Source organism: Sceloporus occidentalis, unplaced genomic scaffold, assembly GCF_023333645.1.
Source record: "Sceloporus occidentalis isolate IW3139 unplaced genomic scaffold, rSceOcc1.0.p SCAF_183, whole genome shotgun sequence".
NCBI classification, from domain to species: Eukaryota; Metazoa; Chordata; class Lepidosauria; order Squamata; family Phrynosomatidae; genus Sceloporus; species Sceloporus occidentalis.
Window position 1 is genome coordinate 483,447 of NW_028317163.1, and position 23,362 is coordinate 506,808.

The 23,362-nt window shown below is 38.5% G+C and overlaps 1 protein-coding gene across 13 annotated transcripts in view; it reads right to left on the reverse strand.

Annotated features, from left to right (window-relative positions):
* LOC149278695 (calcium-dependent secretion activator 1) overlaps positions 1–23,362 on the reverse strand; it is a 144,028-nt gene that overhangs the window by 83,827 nt on the left and 36,839 nt on the right. For all 13 annotated transcript variants that reach the window (XM_089501853.1, XM_089501852.1, XM_089501848.1 and 10 more), the window contains exons 2-6: positions 18,934–19,047; positions 17,157–17,489; positions 7,157–7,237; positions 4,626–4,862; positions 3,345–3,466 (exon numbers count right to left, since the gene is read on the reverse strand). In XM_089501853.1, coding sequence (XP_089357979.1) covers positions 3,345–3,466; positions 4,626–4,862; positions 7,157–7,237; positions 17,157–17,489; positions 18,934–19,047 — 887 coding nt within the window. The remainder of the gene's footprint in view (positions 1–3,344; positions 3,467–4,625; positions 4,863–7,156; positions 7,238–17,156; positions 17,490–18,933; positions 19,048–23,362) is intronic.

Consider the following 23,362-nt stretch of genomic DNA (forward strand, 5'->3'; position numbering starts at 1 on the left):
TTATTAGTTTTCTAAGACCAACACTATCAATTCTATCTGCTTTAATAATTAATGGTGCTTCTAAAATGCCATACGGTCTTTAAAAAGCAACTGTGCTAGATGTATCGAATTTGGACACTCTGGAAAGATTGAAGGAAATGAGAAAAAAAAGAAAAGTGAAAGAGAGATGAAAGAGAAAAGGATCACAGGGAGAGATGAGATAGTATGAGGCTTCATGAGGAATGGGGGCTGTGGTTTGGAAGGGGTAAAATGAATAGGGGAGCAGAATGCTTGGTTCTAAAATAGATACAAGGACAGGATGGCGTTTATAAATCATTTCTCACGGGAGCCCATTGTTATGTGACCCCTATCACCCACAGGACTGATTGACCAGATGGACCCTTGACAGAAAAATAACACACAGTGACAGAACGTCTCCTGCTCCATCATACTTCCACGAGTTGGCCCTCTTTGGATGATACGTTAGAAGAAAAAAAATAATTAATCTAAAATAAAATGTAAAAAAATATAGATATACTTTTCTATGTACAAATCCACCAAGTCCAGATAAATCGTAAACTATTCTGTTTCACCACTAGGTGGCAATATTTGGCTTTGAATGTCAGCGTATATATTTTTTCTGGATACTTTCGACAACCTCTAATGAGCACAGCTTGGGAGCCAAAGTGTTTTTCACTATATCATATTTGCCAAATGTGACGAAAATTTGAGTGGTGGATATTATAAGGGAACATTGTGGAAAAGTGGAATTTAAAAAAAAAATACATAGATCAGCCTGTTCCCTGCAGAACAAAAAGAAAAAATAGGAAATATTAAAGAGACACAAACTCTCCACAGAAAGACTCACATAACTGTTCACAAAATATTAACAAAGTTGCGGTATACTTCTAAAGCACAAGACGCGGAGAGAAATATAAAAAGGAAGATTGTGACAATGTGGGCAAAAAATATAAGGGGAATGGGAAATAATGGGAGAAAAAATATATATAGGGAAGGAGAGGATAGTCCAACAATGAAGAGAGGGGGTAAAATAAACCACAGATAGGGAATCCGCCATCGCATTGTCATAAACTCATGTTATTATGCACTTTAGAAGATTCTAGAACCAGCCCTGATATTTCTGGACACACTCCCCTTATACACGATTACAAGGAGAGCAGCCTGCGCCAGATATTAAATGGAAACTTGATCAATATTTTTCATTTGATTCACTTTATTTGCATTCATGCCACTCCAAGTGCCCATAAATATGAGATCCTCCGCTAGAAAACCATTTGTGTTGCAAACATTTTATGTGATTTAATGTAACCTTTTACATAAAAAAAATATTCTTCTGCAAATTATTATTTTTTCTATAAAACCTGTAAAAAGTGATTATATTTTTCACAACTGAATCAAGATCGTTCTGCTTCTAGAATTTTGAAGGCTAATCGTATCGCTGTCCACCAGCCCGCTGGACAATGGCAGTAAAAGTCGGGTATCGGCAAAGGGTCCAGAGGGTGCCTATCATCAAACTAGACTTTTTTAAAACAAATCAAATGCAAATTTCTATTCCCTCCCCCAAAGCAAATGAATTCCTATAAGTTTAATTGCCTGATAGAGACTGGATTTCCAAAAATATCCACAAATAACTATTTTATGTAATTTGTACATAATTACACCCCCCAGTTCTGTGACGCATGGCGTGCACACCTGCGGACGAAATAGTGGGATTTAAAAGGAAATGTTGAGTTCTACAGTCAGTGCTAGCCATTTTTGTCTAAACACTGGATTATACGGGGGCAATTCTTCTTAACGAGGCTTTTGAGGCAACCAAAACAAAACAAAAAGACAATTACAATGTTATAAACTATTAGCTGTTTGGATGCATACGTTAAAGTGTTTTTAGATGGCCACGTTTGTCATTGTCTGGCGCGCATAACAGTCTGATTATTGAGAAACTCAGCTGCAAACGAATGAAATTCTAAGATACTTTCAAGGGGAATTTGTTTCTTAAAAAGTGGTGTTCTTCGGAAAGAAATCACAGTTTGTTCTACTGTCTATTTTGATAAAATACATCGTCCTTGGATAATATGGTGTTAGAGAAAATGGTAGTTCAGTGACTTTATGAACTTCGATTTTGACTTAAAAGGCAGAAGACGCAAGGTTTTCTACAGTGACCTGGATACGTGTGAGCGGGGAGTCAAAAAATTACCTTCAGTCGAGACGTGGATATATTCTTAATTACAAAACAAAAAGCTAATCAAGAACAAAAGCTAAACAAGAAGCACTAGAAAAGTGAGCAATAAAGAATGGCTACGCCAGGACGCATTGATGGGCCGGTAGCCCGGGGTCTCCTACCTGTCCTCGTCAGCTTGTAGTATATAGGATGAGATGGGTCAGAGTTAGAAAGAGATTTTCTATACATACTGCGTAAAAAACACCCCATTCCCCATCAACAGAATTATCCCGGAGGCCGCGAAAAGAACTTTGACGATACATTGTTACCAGTAATTACTTAGCGTAGTTATTATCTGGAGAAACCACGAAGACTGATTGTTGTCTGGGTTCTGTTCTTAACCAGAACGCACAATCACTCTGTGACACTCGTTGTGTATCCTCCTTGAGAAGGTGTAGAGAAAAGATATATGAAAATGTAAGACTACAGCCACGGTGACTTCAATCACTATATAAGTATAAATGGGGAAGTTAACCTTTTGGAAAATGAAAACATTACGCAACTATTAAAGTTAATTGTTTTTCACAGATTTTGTTTGTTCAAGAAAGCATCGGAAAATATGGTGGTGTCGTTTCACTGCTTAGAAATGTCACCCAGCACATTAATAACCAGTTGTGTTCGCAGCGGTGAGAGATATTGGTTATGGACAGGATGTTAATTTCATGGTTTCCCCTCTTTAGGTAGAAACTCGATTTCTAATTGGCTGGATATATTGGCCAATCAGACTGAAGTATATATATATATATATATATATATATATAAGAAACGTTCAAACATTCCATGGAGTAACAGGAAACATACGTTTCCCATCATCAATTCCACAACATAACGCGGGAACATAACAGGAATACTATAAATATTATTTAAAAAATGCATAAATCTCATGTCAAAAAAGTATGCCGACCTTTGACCTTTCTGTTTTCCTCAAGGACCACCAATGGACAAAGAGTTCCTTTTTGGACCACCAAAATTCCTTGACTGTTAGTTGTCCTTGGGGCACAGTTTGAGAGTCTAATTTATTATGTAACTTATTTATTGACCGTAAAACCATTTTTTTTTTGCACAGTTTGGAAAACATAACATTTTTAGGTCAACCCCTGCGGCAGGGACATTGCAAACTACCTACGTTGGTTTGGAAGCCTCCGCCTGGTCGGTCTGAAGTTTTTCACCGCCTTCTACTTCCATCGTGCAATACACGATACGGTTCGGTGCTAAGGATTTCAAACCTTGGACTTCCATTATTACAACCTGTGGAGAAAAGTTATAAGAGATGTTAATAAGTCATGTGAGTTACTTTCCAAATGATTCATTGTATCATTAATTGTATCATTGATTGTTATTGAATTACATGACCTGGTATAAAAAAAAAATATATAAACAACTGTAAGGGTTAATTTAAACACTAATACCAAAAAAGTATTACTTAAATAATATTGTGGCAAATATAAGTTAGAAAAAAAAATGTCAACAACTAAAACTAAATGCTTCTTAGTGCCAAGCCCTCAATATGTAGATTGCCACTTCATGCTGACGGCGTATTCCTGCCAGAATTAATCTCATTGCACAAAGGCAAAGGGGTAGGATATACAGCGCTCGCTTTGCCAAATAATTTGGATTGCTTTGAAATTAATTGGTACCAGCAAACCGTTTAATCAAGGAAAATAGTCTTTATAAAAGAAATCATTTTTGTGACATTAGCACCATCTGCATAATTTGAGCTCGCATGACGAATACCTTGTTGGTGCAGCGTAAAGAAAAGCAGCGATCTGTGCCGTTTCCCTGTAACGTTGTATTACGGGCCGCTGCTGGGGAGAGAAGCGGTTTCTCGAGAGATGCCATACACGATCAGGCATTGTTTCTGAAACCCGTTACACAACCTGTTATTGATATAAGAATCGGTACCTTTTTTTTCCAGCATGTCCCCAATAGAGACTCAACTCATCACTTGGAGGGAAGAAAACTGAGTAGAAGTCAAGTCTACCAGAATTATTCTAGCCAACTGCATTGCCTAGTGTAATATCTTGTATTGTTTTTGTTTTTTCTTTTTTTATTAATTTCTTTATTCGTCCTGCCTCCTCTTTAGTGTTTTCCACCAATTAATTTCACTATAATTTCCAATCCCAATCCAATTAATTTCACTATACCTGGGAACTTCCCAGAGGTGGATAAGCAGAGCTCTCCCTCTTCTGGGGAAGAGGCTTTGAGCAGGGGTGGGCCCAAACAGCCATAAGTGGGTGGATAGTGGGAGGGAAATGGGCAGGGAGCGAGTCAGGAATAGGCATGTCCAGACACTGGTCCTCTGCCTGGAGAAAGAAGAAACAGACCCAGGGACTCGGGGAAGCAACTGGTCACTCGGTCAGACGGTATTTAGAACGCCAACTTTTAAAATGTCCTTCACGACACTTACTTCTAGACTGAAGGACAGTACAACATCAGACTTGGAAAGCTGATTCTCATTCTCTTCTCCCATGTCTATAATTGATGTGTTATGGCTGCGTTTCAATTTTTGCAGTTTGAATTCAGACCCCCCTTTAGACACCGGCATGCTCTCCAAGTTGGCCATAAGTAAATTTACAGAAGACTTCAGCTCCTCGATGTACATGTTTTCCATTTCCTTTGAGACGAATTTTGGAAACTTGCGTTCCTTTGGAAAAAGAAAACATTACTCTGTGATACAGACATTTAAACGTAGGAAACAATATAAAGCTTAATAATGAATAAAAAAGAGTAATAAAAAAAAATACGCTAATAAAATTTTCCAATGTTATCTGTGATTGTGTCAGATTTCCCAGATTCTTAGATTAATTTCTAATAATAATAGTAATAATATTCTAATATATATTAGAATAATAATTCTATACACAATGATCAATAATTTGAAGACCTCAAATTATCCTATTTACAATCATCAGTATAAAAATAAATATTTTATTAAAACTGAAAACATTCTGGGTCTATTAAGAATTGACTCCTGCAGTATAATAACATATTTTACTGAAAACTGAAGGGATATATTTTTAACTTTAGAATTTGGAATTGTTGTGGATAACAATCTACAGGAGTCGACTAAGATCATCTAAACCATCCCTGGTCACATGCGTCTCCTCCAACCCGTCACACCATGCCTAATGGTGACAAAAACGTCCTCATTCTTCTAATTCTTGACTCCAGTCTATCAAGCTAACAATTTCTTCAAAGGAGTAGCCTTGAGCTAAACATTGAGATGTATTAATATATTTCTGGCCATTTCTTATGAACTAGCATGAATCAGAAAACGCACTTACCAGTGGCGGATCTACCGGGGTCGCAGGGGTCGCGACTGCGACCGGGCCCCGGCGGCATGGGGGCCCAAGCCAAGGGGCCGCCCGAAATCTTTTTTACGTTTATTTTATTTTATTTTTTTAAATAAGGCAGGGGCGTCCAACATGCGGCCCGCGGGCCAAATGCGGCCCGCAAGACCTCGAGGTGCGGCCCGCGTAAGATCGGCAGCCAATCTTACACGAGCCGCACCTCAAGCCCTGCTACTTACTTGTGGGAGGGTCTTCTGGACAGCACAGAGGAAGCGGAGTTCACGTGACTTCCTACTTCCTCTGTGCTTTAGCAGAGAAGGCAGAGGGAGGCCGCGCCCCCTGCTGAAGTCTGTGAGCGGCATCGAGGGAGCTGCAGTACAGGTAAGGGGGTGGGGAGGGTGTTTGAATGAGTGTGTGTGATTGAGGGAATGAATCTGTGAATTAATGATTATATGAATAAATGAGTGTGTGTGTGTGTGTGTGTGTGTGTGTGATAGCATGGATGTGTAAGTGCTGGTACCTAGGCATGATGGGACTGTGCTCGCTGTGATTGCTGTTAGCAATCACACTCCTATCATGCCAAGTCAGCCAGTACATGCTGAAACCTGGCTAGCTGCCCCCCTTGTGTATTGATGCTGCCAGCAGTATGGGGTCTGCACATCACTTACAGCCATCCTGTACCAGCGTGTATTGACTGACTTGGCATGATAGGAGTGTGATTGCTAACAGCAATCAGAGTTCCATCATGCCTAGGTTCCAGCATTTACTGGATGGATGTGTAAGTGCTGGAACCTAGGCATGATGGGACTGTGACTACTGTTAGCAATCACACTCCTATCATGCCAAGTCAGCCAGTACATGCTGAAACCTAGCTAGCTGCCCCCCTTGTGTAGTGATGCTGCCAGCAGTATGGGGTCTGCACATCACTTACAGCCACCCTGTACCAGCATGTACTGGCTGACTTGGCATGATAGGAGTGTGATTGCTAACAGCAATCACAGCGAGCACAGTCCCATCATGCCTAGGTACCAGCATTTACTGGTTGCCTAGGCTAACAGCAATCACACTCCTATCATGCCAAGTCATATTGCTAATTTTGTCCAATTGTGTGTTACCTACTTTTATTAAACATGTGAGTTTTTATTAGTATTTTTAAAGGTGGGGGTCATTTTCGGTTTTGGCTAAGTGAACCCTGAATGTTTTGGTCCAGAATTTTCATTTTAGTTCATCCCTAGAATAAATCTAGGGAATCCTGAATTTGTAGTCGCAAAACTTTCAAGGCCCAGAAATCAGTGAGAGGAAGAGTAAAGGTTTTGTGTCATTTTACTTTATTTTAATCTGCATATTTTATTAAAGGCCATATTTTTTGTCACAGTGAAAAATGAGTGCGGCCCGCGCACGTATACAATTCTGATGAAGTGGCCCACTGCAGAAAAAACTTGGACACCCCTGGATTATGCCCTTTGTACATGCGCCCCTTTTTCTTTGATTATGATTCAATATGTAAATTGAATTTGTTGAATTAGTTGAAAAAAAATTGTTGGGTAAAAATCATGTTTTGGGGGGGGGGGGGTGAGGGGGTGGGGTGGCCCTTAACAGATTCTCGCACCCGGGCCCTGAGGCATCTAGTTACGCCCCTGGCACTTACTCTTGCAATTTGATCAGCCATTTGAAGACGGCCATCTAATTCCCTTCTTATCTGGGCAGCTTGTTCGTCTGGATTATCCAACTGTGGTGGGAAAAAAAAGAATCTTAATATTACACATTCAGCATAAAAAGAGATATTTTACGTCAATTCAAAATATGAACCACTATTTTATTTTATAATAAAATAAGAATTTACTTATAAATTCCCCTAATTCCAAAAGAGGGATTGTCTCCTCTAGAGGGACCCTAGTTATGGATCATCTGGAATGCAAGTGTTCTCCTTTAGCTGTCCATATGTGCCAATTACCTAAATGTGGTGTCCGATCGAAGGTCAACCATGCCCCCCCCCCCATTATGACCAGTTGAGATTCATCACCATAAACCTTGCTTTACAATGTCCCCGCAACTTGTTGGGTTTATTACATATTAATTCATACTATTGATTCTAGATCAGAATTATTTTTGCACTAAACAACCAGCATAAATGTATTTTGGGGTCTAGTAGAAAGACGCCGTTTAATTACATTAATTATTAGTACACAAATATCCCAGTCGGATCCTCAAAACTAATTAAGCGCTTGTAATTTCTGGATGATGAGAGCTACAAGTGACTTACTGCGTCTTCCTCAATCTTCTGCTTATTAATTCAGACCTGTGGCCTGAAAATAAATAATTGGAAGCATGCTAATCTGTATTTGTTCTGCAGCATGGGGTTTGGATGTTGCCCGTACTTAACCCTTCAATGAATACGCTTATTAACTAGAGGCTGAGATGACGAGAAAGTCTATATATCAGATCATTGAAGAACATGGGGTCCCACAAGAATAAGGTCCTCTGAGCTCGTAGGGACGGGTGAGATTCCTTTGGAATACCGGTGGCCTTGTAGAGAGAGATCCTAAACCTGAAGGACAATAGGGCAGTGAAAGTATTGTATTCCCCTAAGAACTTGGTCTGTTTACCGCATGCTTGTGGGCAACTGCCTACCTGCCTTGAGAATCTACTTATGACTCCGGCTGAAAAACATTTTCAAGGTTTTATACAATGAATGTACTTTCAGGTAAGCAGAGAATTCGAAGGAGACACAGAAAATTTTATGCTGGTGCAACACCGTTTTGTTTTCTTTCATAAATAAACATATGAGTCTTTCCCGTCGCTTTCCTCCATTCCCATTAGGCCCCCCTCTTTACCCCCAATGAGTCTCTTTTGGAGAAGAGCCAATGTACGGGTATGAATATCCTTTATATACAGATCAGAATTGGAATGAAACATATTAAGTATAAAAAATGAATGTGATGTGCAAAATCTGCAACATATGCAACATGAAAAAAAATCTGATGATCAAAGTGGTATGATAATTAATGTAAATGCTCTACTTGGATAGCTTTGGTTAGGATATTAGGCTTTCTGCTATGTCTTTTAATTAAATTGGAAACGGGCATGATTCTAAACTGACATCTTGGCTGTACCGAATTATACGCAGCCAGTATGTTTAATCCGGGACGCTGTAAATTCCGATGCGAACGCTACCAGCTGTCACTCTGCTTAAATAACATGATAGAAACTGGATATTTAAAATATCTTTCAGCCTCGGAAAGAGCTACCTGTGTTGATGTCATTACTGTGCAACGAACAACTGTCTATATATTTATTTTAATTAAATGCAGCAAAAACAGACAAAATAAAATAATTAGACTCTCCCAACAAATCCACAATTGTCCAGTTCCATGAGAACTGCAGATGACATGAAGACTACTGCTAGGACATGTTTTGGTTTAGGACAGCTGGATCTGTCTTTGAGGTAACAGGGTTTAGGTGCATTATCCATGGCCAAAGCTGGCGAGTTTCTCTTGCAAGAGATGAGGTTATTATTATTGCTACCATTCTTTATTTATTCATCGCTAGGACATTCTGCAGCGTTGTACAATTTAAGTGAGAGGTGGTCAACGAAAGATACCCTTACACATATAGATACAATAGTAGCAGAGTACTTCCGAGTGAAGCCTCCATGGGGACAGCTTCTTCCCCAATGAGGTGGACATTTGTACAAATTAAAGAATCTCACAAGGTCCGTAAAAATTTTAAATTCATATCATTCTGAGTGTACTTGGTCCTGATGACCCTGCCAGTGAGATTGTCACCTATCCTTATGGCATTTTCATACAAAGTTCCCGGCAAGAATCATGGGCTTCTTTGGAGATGACCATGGATATCCTCACTTGGGTTTTATTCTTAATTTTTGCAGAGACCCCTTAAAGGCGACATGGATCCTTCGCGATGGACAACGAAGATGACGCTTTACTTTTCAAGTGATATAGAAGCTCACGGTTTTGTAAACAAATCCTAAGATCTCCTGGTAATTTTTGCCCATAATACATAGTGAAATCAATGACCTCACTTTCAAGTATAATTTGCCCACATTGACCATTAAAAAAAGAATTGCAGATGGAAATACCGTTATTTTATAGGAATAATCTGTAATCACAATATGCTAGCAGTACAGTATAAGAAAATTGCATTATTTTGAAAAAAAAGGAATTGCATTCCCAGAATCCATAATCTTAAAATCTCAAAACCCTTTTATTTCTCGCTATAAAACACAGCATAACATAAAATTGCAATCTTATTTTTATTGGATAAGTACCGCGTACGTTGAAATGCCAATGTGGAACGGTAGCAGTTGTGAAGGATACAGCAATTGCACCCAAGTGAATTAATTATCTCAATGATAAAAATGTAGAAATAAAAACGGAAAGGAGGAACGAGATAAAGTGTTTTTTTAATACAAAACAACACATTCTACGTTCCAAAAAAGAAGGGAATGGAGCATATCGGGCTAGAAAAGTAACATTTTTACTTGTGAATTGAGCAGGGAGATACAATTTGTTTTACTGTTGTTACTATGTGTCCTGTTTCCTGGGTCCTCAAGGGTACGTTGTTTCTAGAATGTTGGGAACTTATCGTTATTACGCTTGTTATCAACCCACCTAGAACTATATGGGGAAGAGTGACCAGATGTCCCCATTTTCTGGCCAACCAGTCATGTGACTGTGGTTGTCCACATCTTGAGAGGTCAAAACATGGACCATTCTTCAGAAACATTGTGTTGTGACAACAATGGAGGAAACTGCTTGTTTCGGAATGCTTTCGTGCTTTTCTCATCTCCTACAGAATATCCCATAAATATAGGCAAAAACAAGAGGTTTCCACGGTAACTGCCACAAGAGCAACTTTTTGACGGCGATGCGGATTTGCCTTTATGAGGTGAAGTACTTTCAATGACTCTACTCCAAATATTATGTATGTATAAAACAGGTTGTATCGAGAACACAACTACAGAGACAAACAGGTGGAATTATACTGAATATTAATCGTCTGTGCTATAAAAAAATAAAAGATGTAGACAGATTAACCTCTCGGTGACCCAGAAGTTAAAGCGCAGATTATAATGGGAAGGTAATTATAATGTCCAGCAGCTGCAGTTATTATTGGAGTGGAGCTGGAACGCCATCAAAGATAAAATCGTGGAGAGATCTCTTTCTACAGCACGGAGACATCAGAGAATTCAAGCCGAGGCCGGTCACCGCGAGCCACCGTAAAACAATCAGCCATTTGCAAAAAAACCTGCAAATATCCACATCGGGGTCGGCACGAATATTGTGTTCTTGGTGATTGTCGAAGAAAAACCTTTCAGCTTGTCCTGGCCTCACATTGAAAAGCAAGCCCCGGGGGGATATTTCTTTTTTGTAATATGTTGTTTTTTTCCAGGAACCTGAATGAATCGTGGCCTGTACTATGTGTTGAATTCTACGTTAAAAAAAGAAAGCTTTTGATTTTTTTTTTTTAATTTGAGAAATTATAGCTAAGTTTATAAGAAACCTCTGAAGTTAATGGTAGGGATGATGGACACAAATTCTTGAGTTATAAAGATAAGCCCCCTCACTTTATTTCATAAAACGCATGCATAAAAACCCCCAAAACATTTCAGGTGGAAGGTTCTAGATCAGCAGGAATGTTCCTTTGGTTGCTATGATGACTGCTACTTCTAGAACTTCTCTGCTTTATATCTAATCCACATTGTACTCTATATACGCCAGTGATTCTCTCCGGAGTAGTCTATGATAAGCGGCCATAAATCCCAAGGACCTCACGACCATCTGTGTGCATGGTGAAAGTGCAGACTACTGAAGGACAAAGCCACCATGGATATGGATACAATATATCTGTCTCCTACACACTTGTTCTTGAATTACCCTGAAAACTATTTGTATGCCACAGCTTATAATGTTTTTTGCAAATCTGTCCATAGTCAAGGCTAAATTAGCCCACCGACTAAATAGAATTTTCCCATCTGTTGAAGTATAGTAACAAATAATGGTGTTAAAAGACCATTCTGAGTAAAGTATCTCATCTGCTTAGATCGTGCAGATTTTATCTAGGAAGATTTTAAAACAGACTACGGGTTCCTTTTTTGACTTGTTCTTCACATGCGTCCAAATCTCTCAGGCCTCTCATCAAGCCTACCAACCTTCCCTCTTCCATCCATTGAGCATTGGCCTTGGCCAAGACAGTATCCCACCTCGTTTAGATATTTTGTATCTTTCATCATTATTTTAAAGCCCATGTGTATTGACGTTTGAATATCTCTATTAATACGTATTCATTAACAGCGCTGTCTGGACTCCAGCAGAAGAAGACTTGACCATCACAGGTGTCTCCAGCTTTGGACGAGCAGCCTTACCACTACAGGCTGAATCTGAAAGCTGGATTTAACGGTTTGGATTTTTTTTTCTCTCCATAATATTTGGCCTTTTGGCCCAGTGAGCCTTCTATTTTTAATGGACTGACAGCGGAAGCAGCTGGATTATGTACACTGCAATTAATCTGCCACAGCACAAGGGGAACGAACCGTTTCATTTCCATAACAGTTTGTGCCGGGATAGAGTAGATTCTGAATCATATTAAAAGTCTGCTTCAGTGCTATGATTATCGCCATTTCCAAGTGAGAAATAGGAAAATACATTTCTGATATACACGTATAGTTCGGGATGGGACTTTTGGCGGAATTCGCTTATTTAATGCTTTTCCCTTGGCCTTAATATTGAAAAAAATGTACTCTGACTACCCAGCAACTGCCTGTAATTTTAAGTTACTGCTATAATAACATGTAACGATATCGTACATCCGTGACATGCTGTGATATTATTATACATAGCATTAATGAAACATTGTAGAATAAGTCTAAATATATTTTTAGAAATAAATTTTTTTAATGCAGAAAAGATTTTGTGTTAAGTTGATGCATAAAAAAACATTTTATAATGTTTTCAGGAAATTTCCCGACGAATGAAGGGAGAATTATTATAATGATTCCGGAATGATATTCCTTTAGCCGCATGTAACGCATCATCATCATGCTAAGGATATGGATTTTATGAAGTTATATTAAAATTATATGTTGTCACCAAGCTACCATTTTTGTTTGTTTATAAACATTTAGCATAAATAGATGATAATATGGGTCTCGGAGGTTTCCATGTTATATTAACACTTGAACACTCCAGGAACAAAGGGGTTAATGCTGCAAAGCCGGTTGGAATGTCTTTAGAAATATAGTAGATAACAAGATGTCTGTGGCCGCATCTTCCTAGCTCTTTATTAAAACGAATCCTAGAAAAAAAATAATTTCATTTACAATAAGGTTATTAATATGAAATAAATAATAATTATTATATTAAATTATATTTATTATATAAATTATATAATACATTATAATAATATAATAATTATAATAATTATATTATATTTATTATATAAATTATATAATATTAATAATAATAATAATGGGTCCCCATGGGCCAGCACTAGTCCAAATGGGTCTTGAAAGTCTTTTTTATGATAAAATGAAGTCATGCATTCATTTAATATGTCATAATAACGCTGAGCTGTGACACTAAGGGGTATGAAACCTGCGGCTGACCACCGGAACGTAGCCTTGATTGCAGGACCTCACACCTATCCATCTATCGTACAGACATGAAATATAATCTGATTTCTGGCCCTTTTTCTGCGATATTAATACTTCAATGTTTGATCCTCGCCACGGCCGGACAGGAAATGAACAGCGACTTAGCGTAGATCCATTTTTCCCTTATCGGTGGCAGACAGTTTCCAGACCATGCCAGAATATAATTTAAAGTAGAAAATTGTTACAGTTCCACCTTTTCTAAATGAAAAAGCCGTTCAATGACTGATAGCCGGAAAAGCGTTATTGCTTTGTTATCAACTGTGAATGTATTAACGCATTCCGCATCCAAGCGACATCAGAATCAAAGGAACTTTACAGCTAAATTGCATTTTGTGGTGTTTGGAGTATAAAAAAAATGGGATATCTACATTCTTTAGGTGCTCAGGAACGAAAAAAGAGTGAAATGCACCAGATTCAAGTAAGACCTCCCGCTGATACATTGTTACATCTCTAAGAATCCTCTGCTTGACTCTTGCTATGGACTGCAAAGGGTTGTGGGGGTTTGTACCCTACAGCTAACAATCTCTTGCTGTTTTACCCTACCTAGAGGTAGACAGAAGACAGGTGGCTCTTTGATAAAATCGAAATAAAATTTACATCTCGTCCGCTCTTCTGTAGGATGACCAAAAGTTGTCGAATCTGCATTTTGCCTACAGCTGGATAGCTTCTTTGGGTCATCCCCTGTCTTGAAATTCTAGAAGGGATTTGTACCTCTGGGACGTTCATGCAAAACATCACGGCCTCCGAATACATTATAATAAGAACTGCCATTAAACTTAGTGTTCTCTGCAGACGGTGTTTATGAAGCCCACAGAAGACTCGGGACTTGTAATTGGGCTCATCCTGTGAAGCAGTTGTGTGAATTTGACGTGTTTCATTTGCCAACAGGTCTGTTAAGCACGTGAAGACTTTCTTATAATAGCACAGAGTAAGCGAGAGTGTTTATAAGGTCAGAAAATACTGGGACAGCGAGTTCACTTTTCTCATCTGTACACAGCAGGGGTTTTTTTTCCTCTAAAAAATTAGCTTCCTTAATGTCCAGCGAGGCTCTGTGTGATAAGCAGCTTTAGGATTCTCTACTGATCGCTGACCTGGTTCTGGAGGAAACGAGGGCCACCAAAGATTAGCAGAGAGACTCTTTACGGATACAGATGACATCAATTTACTATTATAAAGAAATAGAACGTTTTCAGGATATGTACTCAGTTCCAGGGCCAAAGATACCGTGATGGTACTTTTATGTGGCCATACTTTCTATTAACGCACTATGTCTAACCTACTCTGCCCAATATAGCTATATTTGGGGTCAATGCAATCTATTCAGGAAGATAATGAGATCCCACTCACTCTTCTGCCACAGTTGGCCTCCAGGTCCTTCTAACCCTCTAAAACCCCCATACATTATCATTACGAACTCTTAAATCCAACCTTCCACTTAATCAAAGTAGAAGCTAATGGAAGACTCTGGAATTATCACCTTAAAATGCTCCAAGTCCTTAATTAAAGAAGATCTACCAAAATATTTCAGCATAAGGGCATCGGAACTCAGAATATATATATATATATATATATACATGTCAATCATTATCAGGTTGGGGGCATCAAAAGTAAAGTGTAACTGTACCAATACACACAAAAGTTGCACCTCGGTTTACTGCCATGATTGAAGGACATTGGTGATCAATGTTCAAGCTATAATTAATAAGCACACCTGAGAAAATAAAACCTAATTCTCTTAGGGAATGCTATGTTCCATGTTCTCTTTGTTAATATCATAAGTGTGGATTATTATCACCGTGCCTGTGCCATTAGGAACTTATCTGGACAATATTTGGCTGTTAATTTGAAAGAATTAGACTTTTGGCCACAGAAGAGGTGACCTAAGTGCCTACATAGAACGCTCTCTGCTGCGGGGCATCTGGAACAAACTCCATTGTCCTCAAGTGGCGACGTAACCAAGAACTCCAAACTTGGAATTCCATACAGATTTCTGGAACTTCATCAGACGCTGTCGTGTGTTACATTCAGAGGCCAATGGTTTGGCATGACCGCATTCATCATAGTGTTGGCTTCCTTAATTTAACCGCTGCATCCCTGCTGACCTGGACTAAGATCTTCCTTACCAAAAGAGGCAGAAAAATAAGCAGGGCTCTCAATCACTAATCCTAATCCAGATAATAGATCTTTCATCTTTTGATGCCATCATTTTTGTGTTAAGCAGAAGCATTCGACAATCAGAACCATTTCCCTTTTTTATTTCGTGGAGCAACACAGTTCCAAATAACCATTCTTTTATAAAAAAAAAACAAAAAACATTAATGCTGTTACTACACTTATCTTACAACCTCCTTTTAATGAACCATAAAATGTAGTCCCGGGAGAAATGTCATGTGCTACGTGGTCCACACGCTGCTGGAGAGAATCTTACCCGAAGAGGATCTGTTCCAACAAAAGTCCCATATTTGCATAATTTGATAAAAATGGAAAACTGCGGCTGTTTTTTTTTAAAGGTTATGGTGAAATCGGTTTAATGGTATAAATCCTAACGCTGCGTCGGCTTCTGTCTAGTAAATGTTTTCCGCAGAAAGAATTTGAAGATTTATGCAAACTCCCAAAAAATATCATTCATATTTATACATAATATAGTTCAAGGAGGTTTCGGGATATTGTGATATAAATAGAGGAGCGCGTGACTAATTTCCAACCAGCATCTAATTGTGTTATGGGGATCCGGTTTCGTGGGTTTGTGCACACGCTTTATGAGCCTTTGGATCTTCGTTAGCAATTAACATCACATCATTTACAGCTACAATGTGTCTACCTTTTAATGTGTATTCTTAAAAAAGTAACAATCATACTGATATGAGACACTGCAGGGATTACAGTTCATTAATCTGTTATTTTGTATCAATCCTAAAGAGCGTCGACACACAATGAAGACAATGATCGAGCCTTTACAAAATTAGTAGTCTACAAAGAAATATGAAAGTCGAAGCAGCCGTTAATGATTTGATCATTAGACTAAGACCTTACGGTCTTTTGTTCTGCTTCGTGCAAACATCTGGAGCTGAATTTCCCCACTTTTGTGCGGAAAAATAAACAAAAGAGAGACATGAATCTGCTCGGAATAACAGCGGAATGTAATAGGGAAATTAATAGTCTGAGGCTTAAAATATATCTTAAAAATCGGTTCCCAAGCTATGGCAGCCGCAGGAGAATCTCTACATTATGAGTATAATTAATTAATGAATTAAGCAGAAATACTCCCGTAAACTGGACATCATTAGCAACTTGCTCTGGTGAAGCTCCAAACAGAAGTCCTCTCGTCACCTTAGTCAACTGGGCTCTCCAAAGCTTTATTGTGTTATACACTTCTATTTATGTAGTAGTCTACAAATGTCATCGCTCCTACTATCAGCTGACGAGGACGTTGACGTGTCTCGTGTTCAACCAGTGGCACCTTTTCAGGAATTTCCGCTAAAATTGGGACACATCGTCCCAAGGAGGACCGGTGTATCTGTGTCCCACAAGGTTCCTGCCTCTGGCTTTTCTGTTCTACATCATATTTATTTAGATACAATATTACAAATCACCGCACACCACCACACATGCTTTATGTAGCAGCATGTTACCGTAAATATATGCATACATACACTATATACTGTCTTTATAAGAGATATAATAAACAATGTCTTTACAAGGAACGTTGGTGAATAACATAAAGTTCCGCCTTTGTGGACTCATACATTTCCTTACTGCCAAAGGCATAAGATATTTCAGCCTTTATTGAGATAATGCTGCCTAGTTTGTCTATTGAAGAAAATTCATCCTTCAGCTGTCTAACCCTCTTGTTTTCACAAGGCACCTCTTGCTAAATTATCTAAGAACATTCACTTTAAAAGTGATGGATGCACTGGTCTGTTTTAGCAGAGAGTTGACATGATTAAGGATTAAACGGACCCACAGGAGTTCTCACCTGGCAGGCGTTGTACAGAAGCTGATGTTCAAATTTCTTTATTCCCAGAATCTGCTGGAACATCTCATACAGCTGTTCTTTACTCAGGATGAGCTCGGAGGCCGCGCTGGCTGTCATCCTGGCCTGCTGCTTACGGGGATCCTCCTCGCCCCGATAAATAGCATCGAACTTCGCCATCCAAGAGCTCAGCACAGTTTCTTTACTAAGACCGTCGATCTCTGGAAGACTCCGCACACGTTTTTCGATGTGCTTCTTGAAGACCTCTCGAGAATCGTTGGCCGAACACCCTCCACTTTGGACCATCCTGGCCACTCGGTCGCTCTTCAGAAAGACCTGGTGATAATAACAACTCAACAAGGTAACCATCCTCTTAACTTTTCAGTCCGTACAAAGAAACAAAATACCGGAATGGAACATAAGCAATTCCCCAAACACCCTTGGATGATGCACCTGAACTTCTAGGTTTTTAGACAGTAAGGGTCTGGAAATTGTCTGTTTCTTGGATGCAATGGCATGACCGTTCCACTACCATTAAAAACTTAAAACGTAATTGGTAACCTTTTGTCAGAAGAGGGAGAAGAAATGAGAAACAGAAGCTTACATACAGACCCTTAAGACACTAGAATCTTAAAGGTTTCCTGATTTTTCTTTGAAACCCAGATCCTCGTTGGGTCTTGAAGTAGAAAGATATATTTGTTTCTATATTTGCCTTGGGAATTGCTTAATGATAATGTGACATTATCTGCGAAACGACCCTGAATATTAATCTGTTTCATGGGAAGTGGAACACAGTCTTTTATTGTGTAGAGTATTAAAGATCTTCAGTTACAAATGTTACTCTCTAAGTGGTCACGATGAGCGGTAGGACGACATATAAAGACTTGCATGAGCTGGCATGAACAGCATGCATATCCCCGCACAACACCATACATGCGTTAATTCAGATTACCGCTGTGCGCTCAAGGCTGTGCAATGCAGATAACCTTTCTATGTACTCTGCAAGGTGCCGCCGCTGTATTATTAATGTGACATTAAGGAATGGGTTATCAGATGAATTTTTTTTATAGATACAGAGCCCTTCGAATGGTAGAAAACACGGTCTTTGGTTAATGACGTCTACTGAATATTTTAAAATGGGAAATATATAACATTGTATATATATATATATATATATATATATATATATATATATATATATATATATATATATAAGTATATTGAAAGGAATGGCCAACGATACTCATTGTAAGAGGATTGAACCGTTCCATAATCTATTCAGTTGTTGTCAGCCTTAAGAGTTTGGTGTAATTATTATCTATAAAGAGAAATATCGTGGATTTCTCCAGATGTCCCTTTTTTAGAAAGGGATAAAGGCTTCATTAGTGGATCAAAGGCCATATGTAACTTTGTACTTTGTTATGCTCAATTTCCACCTAAATTGGTGTAACTTCAAGGCTGGTTGCTTTGGGACAATCACAGCCATGGGATACTCTTTCATTGGAAGTGGTAATGTATGATGTCATAACATCAGGTGCTGTTGTAAGTGTAGTAAATTCATTGGCTAGATAGGTAGTAAAATCTATCGGGCCGGCTAATGACCATCCAATTTTTCCCACAACAAACTGCTTTTGAAGCCCATGTCTGTCCTTAAGTAGAACATCATAATTGTCAAATATACATTTATATTTATTATTGAATGATTTTCGATACCAATGCTAGAACAGGGCATAGGTGGACTAAAAAAGAATGACTTTCTTTTTTGTTTAAATCTTCTTACCTCATAGTAGCTCTGAACGGCGTTCATAAAAGCCTCATCAGCTACGATTTGTGTTTCTCCATTGAAAAACGCTTGAAATCTATCTTTGACAGTCTGTAGTTGCTGTTTGCTTATCTGAAAAATAGACAAAAAAAAAAGAAAAAATGTGTTATTAAAATGAAGCCATCTTAAATTTTGATAAATAAATACATTTATTTATTCATATATCTGTTATAATAAAAAAAACACTTATTAGAATATTCCGCTGTTGCTCGGCTCCACGAAAATCTTAACAGAACGAATCAGTGGGATCCTTTAAATATATGCGGTTTTGCTGCATTTATTTGTGAAATGTAACATTTAGCACAGGCAAAGCCGAGAGTTTCTAACTATACAATGAATTTGGATAGAGTACGGCCCTATAATGCTTTATTCACCTACGGCAATATAATCTAATTTTCCTTTATCCCACAATTTTTTATGACTGTTGAATAGTGAAATTGCAGAACGGGAGGAATGGCAAATTATGTGTTGATACATTGTTTTACATCATCTGTAATCCTAACAGTACAATGATAATAAAAACAGATTTATTCCCAAATATATTAGTTTAGTATTCCTCGTGCGTGATGTAAATTAAACTTTGCAATAAAGGTGCTGGAATCTACTTTGTTTAAGGGATTTAATAAAACTCCGAAAGGAAATATTTGTCAGCCTTAAAGAAGTCTCGGTGGAACGTCAAAACACTGGGTCCCAGAAAAGGTCTTCAGGTAGGGGAAGCAGATCTACCCCAATATAATGTCATCAGGTGGTAATTATTGAAGTTATAGTATGTAGAGTTTCGGGTCTACTGGTAGTTGCTTCCTTCCTCATGGATACCATGGGAGAGGACTACTGACTACCGGCCTATGGGGGAGAAGACGATGGATGTTGAGGTTAGGGTAGATATATTCAAGCACTTGAGTCCTCCACCAGAAATCTCAATAGGTTTTTTTTCATTGCCACCTTCCGAGTCTTCAATGATCGTAGCAAGAAGGTACCTTCAACAACTATTGTTGATGGTCCAACCTCAGAAGATCTGACGCTGGTCTGATAAGACATTGTGTGGCCAAGTAAAGTTCTCCCACTTGTGGAGACAGGTGGCTATGGGTGTATGGTTAGTTCTTGAGAAGATACTAGTTTAATAAACTCATAAAGGAAGAGCAGGTCTTGGACACCATAATATGATGAATTCTGGCACATAGCTGTTGTGCATTCTTATTTTTTTTTCTTAAATCTCATTAAAAACGACATTTTCTCAAATCAGATACATATGTCAGAATAACTAAGGGGGCAGAGTAGCTTGACCTAAGGGTTAAATTATTTCCCAAACTATTAAGCTTCACGTTTGTTATCCCACAAGACTAATTAATCACTCTCTCATATTAGGATATTCTCTCGAATTAATGAGTCAGCCTCACAAAAAATTCTAACAAGACGTAAATCTCTTTGGGATGTCAATGTCTTTATTTAATAATAATCATCGTAACCCCTTGCCGAGTCCGTCCCATAGTCTCAGATGAGCCAGTCGGTCTCTTGTTCAATATCATAAAGAAACAATAGTTTCGCGGACCTACTAGTCCAACCTCCAACAAGACACGCTATACATTGTAGCAGCTAATAAAGACCATGACAATAAGGCTTTGACTGACCCCCCATCATCTTCATGGAGTTTTACCGATACCATGTATAACGCAGAAAGCCCAAAGTATCCAACAGGAGATATCCAATGAAAGTTCCAGCTCCTCGATATGTAAAATAGCTTTTTTATTTAAAAAATTTAAGTCGCAACATAATAACAGCGAGGGTGCAGGTCTCACCTCGGAGACATGAAGAAAGCCACCTAACGCGTTTCGCCCTGCTCTCAGCGCTTCCTCATAGGTAGACTTCGTAGCAGCCCCAAAATACTTCCAATGTATCATTTCCAAACAAGGTCCATACACCAAGGACCAAAATTCCTATAATTTGCCCCAAAAAGGAACCATACAGAAAGCATATTAATGTATCCCGCGGGTAAAGCAGCCGAAGACGCGTCTCTGAATTGGAACAGAGGCTTAAATGTGGAATGGTCTAAAAATAAATCTACGTTTCCAGGTTTTTATTTTTTTCCCCCAAAAAAATCAGAACATAGCCAGGACAGGTTTGGTCGTCACCCCTATTGTAGGCCATGTTTTTCGTAAAAAGAATAATTAAGAAATTATTATTATTTATAGGGCTAAAGCTGTGTGCTTTGTGTAATCAAAGAATAATTTATGTATTAGAGGTTTAATAATAGTCTCTTATAACAAAACACCGCCAAAAAAAACCAAATTTCACGTCAAATGTTCTTTTGTATTATAAGCCATCGCGGGCAAACATTTTCTTTCTTTTTCTCCAGTCCTTTTCTTAAGTGCTTTTGTTCTCCGGTTCGTATCATTTAGCATTTAGATGAGAGAGTTCAGAAAAAAAAAAAAACAATAAAAAAAATAATCCAACATAACGCATTCATGAGTTTCCCCGAAGCTTCCATTAGTAATATTTTCTTTTATGTAGATTATCCTTCCTTTTTCATGACACCTGCTTCCATTTTTATAAAAGGGAAAGAAACCGGTAAACATTCAGCATAAAAAAAAAAAGAATAAAAAACATAATAAAAAATCAGATGCTGGATCTTTCTATTTATTTACCATTTAAAACTTAACAACGGTAACCAGCGAAGTCTGATCTCTCATTATAAATATGTATTTTCTTCCATTTTAAATATAAAAATGTGCATTGTGTACGTTGTGCTGCTGCTTTATGTTCCATTGTGGAGTGGATTTGTGTTTAGTGAATTATTAATTGGGGGGGGGGGGAGAGAACATATTTCTGAAAGAATTGGTGCTTTTTCATCTCTGTTACATGATATCACCTGAGGTCATGTCCGCAGGAGACGTCGGCTTCCCCCAACACACCCTGATATAATACGCAATTTTGCTATAATAAGCAAATTTGGCAAGTGCTCCCAGGATTCTTAGTTTTTTTAAATATTTATATGTGCTTTTTAGGCCAATCATCTGATTATCACCTAACGCGTTGACTGAACCCTCTGGTGCCCAAATAATTAATGGATTTTTTAGTTTCTTTAAAAGTATCAATGATGACCACTAGAGTTTGTCCAAATTGTAATGAATTTTGTTAAATTTGTTAATTTATACTAATGTCCAAAAACGAGACAATTTAAGTATATTTGAGAGCGCAGCATTTTCAGCTTGTTTAGATAATGGTGCTAGAAAATATCCAGTTTGGGCATATTGTTAAGTTTTTTGAATTATGCATTTTAACCAAGAACGAGTATTTTTAAAGGAAATCTAGTCACGTTCCTTAATTCCGAGCTAGGTATTCAGAATTTTCTTTTCCACCAGCTATGAAACTGTGTCATTTGGTAAATCAAATGTCTAATAAATATAATCAATAATAATACAATAATAATAATATAATAATTATCGGGGCTGCCAAAGATATCCTTGAGACTCCTTAATATGTAATATTACATGAATATGATATCACATAGGTTTGCGGAGACAAGCAGGACAAAAGCTTGGCTGTTGCGACTCTTCGACCTAATTCTGGACTGTTGGCAGCTATGATGCCATGTTACTATAGATGATAGATGAATGATCGGGGCTTAACTGGTGATAGCCAGGCGGCCCTAGCGCTTTAAGGCTGGTGGCCGCCGGGATATGTGCGGCCTTTTTCAGCTTACATCCAGCCACTGGCCACAGGCCACGGGCCACGGGCCACATCAGCCACGCTTACATCATCAGGCGACTGCCGGCCCTAAGGTGCCGGGACCACCTCGCCGTCGCCGGTCCGGCCTAATGGAATATTGGGCATAAAAAGAAACTTTTACATTCCCTATAAAGTTTCCCCCCCCGCTAAAGGCTGTACATTAAAGGTCCCTGGGTAGTCAAAGGGTTAAATGCTTACATAACATTAAAAAAAGCAATTTGCGCAATTTAAATAATTTAAACAGTGTTATGCAAGACTTTTTATTTATAACCCGAAAACGGCAGACTTGAAGAAAATCTGCATAATTGCACTGAAAAAAAACAAACGGCGGCGAGTTATATTTGATAAAAGGAGGAGACGTTATTCAATAATACGAGGGAATAACAGAGAGCGAGGCTGGAAGGAACGAGAGGAATATTCGCCGCGGACACGCAGCCTGCGAAACGCGCGCGGAATACAGATCTCAGGGCGCTATTATTTCCTCTGCTGATACATTCCGCCGCTCGCCTTTCTTCCAGGTTCCTCAGCGGAATTTAAAATCATTTTTTGAAGAAATATAGTCGTTCTCTTGCCGGTGCGGCAGACAGAAATATCAGTATTTACACCATAAATTTGGAGGAGTTTAGCTTTGTAATTGGGTGAAAATTTGAAATTTTTTTTT